The 10600-nt window shown below is 37.8% G+C and overlaps 1 protein-coding gene across 6 annotated transcripts in view; it reads left to right on the top strand.

Moving 5' to 3' along the window:
- Positions 1 to 10600, top strand: part of Zfx (zinc finger protein, X-linked) — a 71539-nt gene that overhangs the window by 36420 nt on the left and 24519 nt on the right. For all 6 annotated transcript variants that reach the window (XM_023715394.1, XM_023715393.1, XM_023715397.1 and 3 more), the window contains exon 2: positions 7679 to 7767. In XM_023715394.1, coding sequence (XP_023571162.1) covers positions 7707 to 7767 — 61 coding nt within the window. In that variant the 5' untranslated portion in view covers positions 7679 to 7706. The remainder of the gene's footprint in view (positions 1 to 7678; positions 7768 to 10600) is intronic.

Genomic DNA, 10600 nt, shown 5'->3' with positions numbered 1-10600 from the left:
CACACACACACACACACACACACACTAAAAAAAAATAATAAAAAAAAGCAGCCTTATTGATATAAAGCTGTTATTAAACCTGCCCTTTAAAAATATACAACTCAGGGCCTGCCAAACAGCTCAGCGGATTAAAGCACCTGCAGGCAGGCAGGTGGGGGAGTTGGATCCCCGGGCCTGGCCACTTGGGGGGGTGGGGGCTGAGCTGGCAATTAAGATTGGACATGGTGGCTCACGCCTGTAATCCCAGCTCTTGGGAGGCTGAAAACTGGAGAATCACTACAAATCCAATCTAGTAGTGAGACCCTGAACACCCTGTAGACCCTTCCCTAAAAAATACAAAAATAAATAAAAGAAAGAAAAATATACAACTCAGTGGTTTTTATTAGATTCAATGTTGTGTGGCTATCACTATTAGTTTTAGAACATTTTCAGGGTCTCCAAAAGAAACCCTGTGCCCTCCTCCCTCATCTCCTCCACCCCGACAGCCACTGATCTGCATAGATGCAGTAGATGTACTGTTACTCTGGTGTTTCGTGTAAGTGGAACCCTGTCGTGTGGTTTCTTGTGCGTGGTGGCGTCTTTCACTTATCAGGGCTTCATTCTTATTCTGTAAAGAAAATATTACAATTTGGCTGAATAGCCTTTTTTTTTTTTTTTTTTTGGTACTGGGGATCAAACTCAGGGCTGGAGAGATAGCTCAGTGGCATAAGCGCCTGCTTGGAAAGCACAAGGTTCTGAGTTCAATCCCCAATACAAAAAAACAAAACAAAACAAAACTGAATTTCAGCTTTGCAGCATCAATGGAGAATATCAGTTTCCTTTCCAACCTATTCATGTGGGTTATTTGGCTGCACTCTTCAGCTCTAGAATAATGATACTGCATCAGGGTCTGTGTGTATGCTGGGGTGTGTGTTACTATGGGTAATTGATCTTATTTGGAAATACTTGGAATTCATAACCAACCACCTTTGTAGCTGAGTTAAATTATTTCTGTAAAGTTTTGTTGTAAAAGGCAAATTAGTTTTGTAAGAAGGATGTGAGAGTTATGCTCTGGCTTAGTTCAGATAGCTTTGGAAAAAATTTTAAAATTTCATACTAATCTGACTTTCCATCTCTTACTGAGTTAATGCTAGTAATTTACATTTTCCCTCCAGGTGGTGCCAGCATAGAATTGTAAACACTTTTCTTTTAAGCCATCCCCTCCCCCCAGTCTGTCTTGCTAGGGAGTCTAGGCTGCCTGCTGTGGTGGCCTAAGCTCCCCTTGAATTGTTCTCCTCTGGCAGCCTCCTGGCTGCTGAGGTTGTAGATGTGGACTGCCATGTGCCCAGCTTTAATTTTTTTTTTTTGGTGGTACCAGGGATTGAACTCAGGACCCTGTGTTTGCCAGGCAGGCACTTATTCCACTGAGCTATCTCCCCAGCCCCCAAATTTTAAAAACCTTTTTCCTTGTCTGTTTTTTTTTTTTCTTTTTTCTTTCTCCTTTATCATCTTCCCATTCTACTGAAAGAAAGCTGGGGTTTGATTTTAAATTTTCTGAAAAATCTTTTTGAGTAAAAATGAACTGGCTACTTACCTTTGTTTCAAAGATGATTATAAAATTAATTGATTAATTAATTTTGCATCAGGGTCTCGCTTATGTAGTTCAGGCTGGCCTTGAACTCTATGTAACCCAGGTTGGCTTCAAACTCAAAGCAATCTTTTGGCTTAGAGCATGTCCACTGTTAGTTTTATGAAACAGGTATATTGCAAACTATCCTCTGCATTGCCTAGCCTATTTTTTTGTTGTTGTTAATACTGTTTAAAAGATTTATTAAGATATATGTGCAGAGCATGTCATTAATTAGCAAAAGATAAAAATAATTCTGCAGTTACTGATTTTTAAAAATTGTTCTAGTTGTTGAAAGGCCCACTGACAGTGACTGTGGTTAGTGAGTCCTAAATTTACAGAATCTCACAGACCCAAAGTAATGTAGGAAAAGCAGTATAGGAATCATGTGTTTATTTAGGTGAGATAAAAAAATAGGGTCCTTATTTGACAAGTAGTAGTTTTGGTGACCAAGCATGACAGTTATTAACATTTCACAACAGGGTCATACTTTATGTCTTGCTGGAGCAGCTTGAACCACCGGTGTCATATGCATGACTGTCCCACTGGAAGGCTTTGTATTAATTTTATTAGTAAAAAGACTGATAAAAGTGATTAGATCCAGGCCAGGCATGGTGGTACAGCCCTGTAATCCCAGCACTCAGGAGACTGAGGCAAGAGGATGGTTGTGAGTTTGAGACCAGTCTGGGCTACAAAGTGAGCTCAAGGCCGGCCTGAAGGGCACAGTGAGACCCTGTCTCAAAAAAGACCAACCAACTAACAAACAGAAAACCAAAATCAAGTGATTAGATCCACTTGTACCACCAGTGGTATAAGCTGCCTGATGGGACCAGTAGTTTAGATTGGTAGAACGTGTTAAGAGGCAGGAGGAATGTCGTTTCTAGTCCCATCTGGGTAATTTAGCTGAGACCCTGTCTCAAAAAAGATAAAAAGGACTGGGGATGTAGCTCAGTTTGAAGGTCCTGAGTTCAATCCCCAATACTGAAAAAGGTTCATTGCTTATGAATATTTAAAATGTTTTAAATACTGTAAAACTGCAATACGTGATTTTTTTTTTTTTTTATAACTAGTTACCAAGAAACTAAGGGAGGAACTTACTACTAGCTTGAATAAATAATATGAAAGTGAGAATCCACTAATCAAAAAATGAAAATATCCAAAAACTGTAATCCATTATCAGAAGGCAGCCAGCCTGCCTGCCTGCCTGCCTGCCTGTCTGTCTGTCTGTTTGCCTGTCTGTCTGTCTTTCTTGTCATTTTGAGGCAGGGTCTCACTATGCAGCTCAGGCTGGCCTTGAGCTCACTTTGTAGCCCAACCTGGTCTCAAACTCAGTGATCCTCTTGCCTCAGCCTCCCAACTGCTGGGATTAGAAGTATGTACTACTATGTCTGAAAGGATAGAGACATTATTCAATGAGAAAGGTTTTGGTAGAAGCACTTACTAGGTTAATATAAAGTTTAGAACTGAATTAAATGTCCAGTTTTGGAAAAGATGTCAGGGCAAGAAAAAGGAAATGCCTAAAAAGTATTTCTGATAATACCTACCTTTATCATGTACTGCATTTCACAGAAATTAACCTTTTAAAAATTTTACCTGTGACAGTTTTATTTTTTATTCCATGTACATTGTACTCTAAATTGATCTTCATATTATGTCAAAACACTGTCTTTATCCTTTGATCACATCAAGTGTCTCGCATACTCCAGTATATATACCTGCAACTAAGTGCAAAATACTTCATTAGAGGTAACATGTGAATAGGATTTCTGTTCACAGTTTCAGCAAAAGCAAAGAAGCTATTTTTAAAAAATTTCACTACAAAAAGAGTGATCTGAAGAGTTGAATAATAGCTCATTATGTTGTGATATACAGTAGAATGTTACAGATAAAATATTGCTTATGTGTACATGGTAATATTTTATTAAGGAAGCTGTACTGCTTTACAGGTCTAGAGATGAGTTAGACAGTATATGCATTTCCTCACATCAAGCTAGTCTTTTTTTTTTTTTTTTTTTTTTTTTGCGGAACCAGGGATTGAATTTAGGCCCTTGTGCTTGCCTGGGAAACACTTATTCTACTGAGCTATGTCCCCCGCCCCCATCAAGCTAGTCTTAAAGACCAAAACATTTTAGCTAGGCATGCCTATCCCAGCCTCCTGTCCTCCTTTGTTGGGAGGCTGGGACAGAAGGATCAGTGTTTCTGGGCTATATAAGTGAGATTTTCTGTTTCAAAACCAAAACAAAACAAAGGCAAAAGCATTTAAAAAAACAGTGAAGTGATTTTATTTCATCATTACAACTTAATTAAGTTCAGAGGGTGTTTTGGCAACTCTTAATCAGAGCAGGAATAGGGGCTTGGAAAGAATAAGGCCTTTAGGTTTGTTATTTTAGGGCCAAATTTTATAGCTTGTGAAAGGTTGGACTCTCAGATTTAAACAGACAAAACATTGACCAATTTGCTCAATGATTTTGTGGAGATCATTTTTTTAACAAAAACTTGGCAATGAATTTTTGAGTAAAACATGCAAAAGTTCCAAGTGGAACAGAGCAAGGAAGGACAGGCTTTGGCATTTGCAACAGCACACAGTGTCTGTTTCTGTTCTCCACACAGGGAGTGGGAACATTGTTTGAAAATAAAATATTCTATTCTCAGGGAATGGGATTTGAGTTACAGCTATTAGATTATTATTATTATTATTATTATTTAGATCAGTATTACTGTATGCATTGTTCCAGAATACTTGATCTGTCAAGTGTTGATAGAAATTATCATCTAAGGTAGGTGTGGTGACACACTCCTGTAATCCCAGCACTTGGGGGCTGGGGAGATGGCTCAGTAGAATAAGTGCTTCCCTGGCAAGCGCAAGGGCCTGAGTTCAATCCCCAGTTCTGCCAAAAAAAAAAAAAAAGTTGTAATCCTGACACTTGGGAGGCTAAGTCAGGAGGATCAATGCAAGTTGTAAACCAGCTTGGACTACATTGTGAGTAAAAGGCCAGCCTGAACTATATATATATAGCAGGACAAAACAAAACAAAGTTGGGGCTGGTGAGATGGCTCAGTGGTCTAAAGCACCTACTTAGAACAAGCTAAGCCAAGCAAAGCACAAGGACCTTGGTTCAATCCCCCAGCACCACATGCCAGCTTGCCCGCCCCCTGGTGAGCTGAGCTGGCCACACAAAAATAAATAAATAAATAAATAAATAAATAAATAAATATCAAAACAAAACAAAGTTGTAACCTTCTACTGTTTTTTTTTTTTTTTAACATGTCTCAGGTCCCCCCCCCCCATATTTCTATGATGCTTTGTGGCACGTAAAAATTTGTAATTTCAAATTCACCAGAGTAGAAAATACACATTTTGTCTTTCTCCTGAAATCACAATGAAATATAAAAATAAATCCACAGAAACAAACAAAACCTGAGTTATGTATTCATCATCAGAATATGGTGAATTTAGGCCGGGGAGATGGCTCAGTAGGATAAGCGCTTGACTGGCAAACGCAAAGATCTGAGTTCAATCCCCGGTTCCGCCAAAAAAAAAAAAAAAAAAAAAAAAAAAAAGGTGAATTTATGGTCAAATAAAGCAATTTGTAATCAATTAATGGCAAAACTCAAGAGAACTGTAGTGAATCTGTGGCCCTATAGAGACAGTAGAAATAACCATCTACTGGCCTTAAACTCACAATGATCTTACTGTTGTGCCGGGCATGAAGTTTTGAGTTTTTAAAATGAAAAAGGGAAGGGAACATAACCAGTCAAAACAGTTGTTGATCACTGCACACCTAAATCTAGTTAAAAGCTATTTTCATGCCCAAGGGATTAGGCAATACAAAGTTGACAGGGAATGGGGACTGGGGATGGTAATGGAGACAGATTCGTGAAAAGACGTGGTGAGGTAATCAACAGAGTTTGGCCACTTGATTGGGTATAAGTGGCAAAGAAAGAAAAGGCCATAGTAGTCATATTAGGAGAAAGTTGGGTTTTATCCAGATGAAAATACAGGACTTATCAGACAGTCTGGTGGAGGTGGTACATGCTATCATGAATACTGAATTTGTGACTCTTGTGGAAAGGGTAGTTGAAACTAAGGTAATAGAAAGCTGATGTTGGGCCCGGGAGATAGCTCAGTAGAATAAGCGCTTGCCTGGCAAGCGCAGGGTCCTGAGTTCAATCCCCGGTAGCACAAAAAAACAAAACAACAAACAACTGATGTGAAGAGGGTGGAGTGCACAGGGCTGGGGAAGTCCTACTAAGGGGGGAGGGAGGCAGAGTAGCTAGCACTTCAGAGGTAAAGAAATGGAGGAAGGGGCAAATTTTAAAACAAGGGGATTAAGTAACATTCCTACTCCAGTAGGGAAAGCCAAGAAAAGGAATTGTTCTGTAGTTTGAGAATTTTTAGAGCTGATGGATTAGATTTATATATGGAAATTCGAGGGGGTGGGGCTTAAGTGCCTTCAATTCTTTTTGCTTTTAATTGGCTTAAATTTTATGTGGTATTTCATTATGTTTAGATTTATGTATATCATTTTATAATTAATTTTTAAAGGGGGAAATAATTTTATAGTCAAGTGAGTTCAGCAAGAAGGCAGTGACAGCTTATTTGAAACATTCCTACTTTTGTTTTTCATGGTTGAACAACTTTGTGTTCATTAATCTAGCCATTATTTGCTTTATTTATTTATTTATTTATTTTTTGCGGAACTGGGGATTGAACTCAGGCCCTTGTGCTTGCCAGGGAAGCGCTTATTCCACTGAGCTATCTCCCCAGTCCCTATTATTTGCTTTAGTTTGAAGCAGGTTGAACAAATAACATGAAACATGCTACTTCTTGAGAATGAAGAGAGCTCATAGCTAACATGTTGAAATTTTATGTATTATACAAATCCTGAAGTTTTTTTTTACAGGGATATGGAACATTTTTGTTTGGCTGAAGTGTGTGCATGAGTGATGAATGGTGGTGTAGGGAGGTGCTTGCAGGAATTGTAGGCGATACAGTGATCAAAGGGTAGTTTGCAGCCAAAGCGAACTTTATTTGGAGGTGGCAGAGCCATGAACATTTTCAAACAGGGAAATGATGTCACTTGGCTACTACTTTAGAAAATTGACAGATATTTCTATTATTTGAAATCTCAATAAGCATGCAATCTTTACGTGATTAGCAAAAACATGGTAATGATGAAAGATGCATCTAATAGTTCTGGTTGAGTTGGATTAGAAAGTGAGAAAGTAAGGGAAAACCAATGACAGGTTATGCAGCACCAGATGCAGAACAAATGTAATTCCTAATGTCTGCTCTTGAAATAATAATTAAATAGTATTAAGTAATATATTATTTTTATTTATTTTTGGTAGTTGATCACTGCACACCTAAATCTAGGTTTAGGAGATTGAGCCCAGGAGTTTCCTACTAAAAGCAACATCCCCAGCCCTTTTTAAAATTTTTTTTTTTTTTTTTTTTTGCAGAACTGGGGATTGAACTTGGGCCCTTGCGCTTGCCAGGGAAGCACCTATCCTACTGAGCCATCTGCCTGGCCCCTAAATTTTTTTTGAGACTGGGTCTCACTAAGTTGCCTAGGTTGGGTTTGTATCCTGCCTCAGTCTCCCATAGGATCACAGGCCTGTGCCACCACGTTGGCTAAGTTTTTTTTTATTGTAAGTTTTATTATCATTTGTTATGGTTCTGATTGTAAGTTTTTAGTTTAGAAAAAAATTGAGGTCATCAGGATGTTGTGCAGAAACCCAAAGCGGGAATGTAGGTGGTCCTCAGAAAGGTATAGAATCAGGAACCAAAAAAACTCTTGATAAGCCTTCCCTTCCTGCTTTGCCCTCTACGATTATTCTCAGGGCATTCACTTGATTTTTTTTTTTTTTTTTTGTTTTTTTGAGACAGAGTTTCTTTATGTAGCCCAGGCTGACCTTGAACTTGTGATGCTCCTTCAGCCTCTTGATTTGTTTTTGGTAGAAGTTGATCTGCCACATAGTTTGAGTGTCTTGGAAATGAAACTATCATGGTGACATTTTTAATACATGATTGAAAAATTAATGCTTGGTTTACTTTTTTCCTTGATTTAGGAGCTGTGACTGATGAGAATTAAAGGCCATGGATGAAGATGGACTTGAATTACAACCACAAGAGCCTAACTCATTTTTTGATGCAACAGGTATAACTACTTAGATTGTTCCACTTTTCATCTACCACTTTAGACTTGGCTAGCATGTTGATAAATTACTAGACTCCCACATTGATATTCATACTTAAGATATCTTTTCAGAGTGCAAATGTTAACTGCTGGGCATGGTAGTGCACACCTATAATCACATACCTGTAATCCTTGCACTCAGGAACTTAATGAGGCAGGAGGATCCCTGTGAGTTTAAGGCCATCCTGAACTGCATAACACCCTGTCTCAAGGAAAACAAAACAAAAATCTTCACAGTAGTTCTAACATTCTTGACAGTATGGGTTGTCATCCCTAGCCCAAAAATCCAAAACTTACTGTGTGCCCTCATGACTGTGAAGTAGAAATTCTACACCCGACTTCATGTAATGGGCTGCAGACAAACTCAGGCACACTAAAAATAGCATATAAAATTTACCTTTAGGCTATCTGTATAAACTATATTTGAAACATAATGAATTTTATATTTAGACTTGGAACCCATTGTCAAGATATTTCATTTTTTATTTTCAACTATTCTAAAATATGAAAAGATCTGAAGTCTAAAATACTTCTGGTCCCATCTTTTGGATAAGGGATACTCAGTTGGTAAAAGCAGCAACATTAAAACTTCAGTGTTTTCAGTTATACATGTCTTGCCCAGTTCTGTTGGTTGTCTCTTTAAAAACGTTCCTTGTTTGTATCTATTTCTCTTCATTCTGTTTCTTTTTTTCTTTTTTTGCGGAACCAGGGATTGAACTTAGGCCCTTGCGCTTGCCAGGGAAGTGCTTATTCCACTGAGCCATCTCCCCGGCCCCCATTCTGTTTCTAACACATAGACTGTATTATCTTTCTTCATCTGCTAGGATTTTTGCATTATTTTCCTTACCTTATTATTATTTTTTTTTATCTAGCCCACTGGTAAGAGCACTTACCATAATATGTGCATCATGTTACCTCTTTGTTCTATATTGCCCAGCAGATGAAGTATAAACCCAAGGTTGCCCACATTCTGACCTTGTCCTGTGTTTATAGCTTTATTTCTCACAAGTTCCAAAAATGAACTTTCTGCATCAAGATGGTCTTACCTCATTCCCAAAGCATACAGGAAAATCATTTTCACGAAGTTCTAAAAATAGAAAAAAAAAGGGCATTCACAATTACGAATTACTTGTGGCCCTAATTATATAACATTATAAAGTAATTGTACTTACTTTTATAATGTAAAATGATTTTATATCACACTAACCTAACTATTCTTGTAAATGAAATGTTAATGAGTTTTCTGTGGAGCTATAAATAGATTGCATTAGAGTAAAGAAATGAATATTAGTGATTTTTAATTTTTAAATTTTATAATCTAGTAGGGGAGGGTGTATGTTTTTCTTGGAATAGATTTTTGAAGTTTGGTAATTTCAGTTTGATAATGACAAATGTTACATTGATAATTCTTTCTTCATTGGAATATGAAGTATAATTTGCTTGCAAGAGACACCAACCTATTTGGTGAAAAATGCAGTGTCCATTTGTTTAATCTTGCTGCAAGCAAACCTGGGTTATGGGCCATGGCCTAAGGGTAGATTGAAAAGCTTTTTCATTTTAGTCTTGCTTGTTAACACTTAATGATACATGTTTGTCTTTGAACAAGTCACTTAATCTTCTGGGCCCCCGTTTTCATATGTCAATAATAATGAAACCCCTTATTACAGTTTTTCACAATGCTTTCTGTACATTCCCATTTGGTCATCACCACAGTCCTTGAACTTAGAGGTTAAATGACTTGCCCAAAGTCACAAAACCATTAAGCATATAACCTTTCTGTCTGATTTAGAATTTGTAACCAGTGCTCTTGCCAGTAAATGCTCTCATGTTCATGTCTGCCAAGTGGTGATTATAGTGATGTATCACTTGAAGTTATGTTGAGGATATTGCAAACAAATCAGTATACACTCATTTGTAGGAGTTCCTTAGAAATTAAAGCCATTGGGCTGGGGATACAGCTCAGTGTCACAGTGCCTGCCTAGCAAGTGTAGGGTCCTGAGTTCAATTCTCAGTACCAAGAATAAAAATTAAAATGAGCATATTATTTTCACGATTTTTAGAATTAAGTGGGTATTACCTGACTTTAAACACTTCCTAATTTTTAATATTTGTTGATTGTTTTTGTTGGTTGGCAAAGCTGTAGGTTTCTCTTAGGGTCTGGGTCTGTACAGTCATTGAGTTAGGCACCTGCTTGGACTAAGCTTTAGCTGAGTAACAACCAGAAGAGTTTTTAAAAATTGATTTAATTGTCCCTCTTTTTAAAAAAATTTATATTTTTGACAAGGTTATATGCTTTTTATTCCCATTTGTGGCATTCACTTAAGAGTAATGTTTAGCGAGCACCACATAACTGTACAAACTACGTAGTCTTGGTTGAATCATTTCATCTCACAGGGCTACACTTGATTCCTCTTATCTTCACTCCTTAACTGCAAAATGTTCTAGAATGAGGTTTCCTGGATTGTGAGGACCTGCCTTGAAAGTTGAGGTTTGCAAGGATGGAGGAGGCAGAGTGCCCTAGTGAAGTTGGGGTAGGCCCGCTCTAACTACTCTCACCTTCAGCCACTCCAGTACAGCTGCTGCATTTGTGTTTGTTTTATCCATAGTGCTCTTAATCATTTGTCCTTTTCCCAAATTGTGACCTTGTTTCTCTGTTTCCATTTATGTCCTCATTCTTTTATGTCCTAGAATTCAACCTAGGGTTGGAGGTTGATTTCTAAATTTCTGTAGTCATAGATGAAGGATTTTGGTGGTCTGTTGTGTCTAAGGGAAACGAGAATGAGAGAAAGGAGGG

Source organism: Octodon degus, unplaced genomic scaffold, assembly GCF_000260255.1.
Source record: "Octodon degus isolate 3935 unplaced genomic scaffold, OctDeg1.0 scaffold00041, whole genome shotgun sequence".
NCBI lineage: Eukaryota > Metazoa > Chordata > Mammalia > Rodentia > Octodontidae > Octodon > Octodon degus.
Note: the sequence above shows the minus strand (reverse complement) of the source record. Positions and strands in the feature narration are given on the sequence as shown.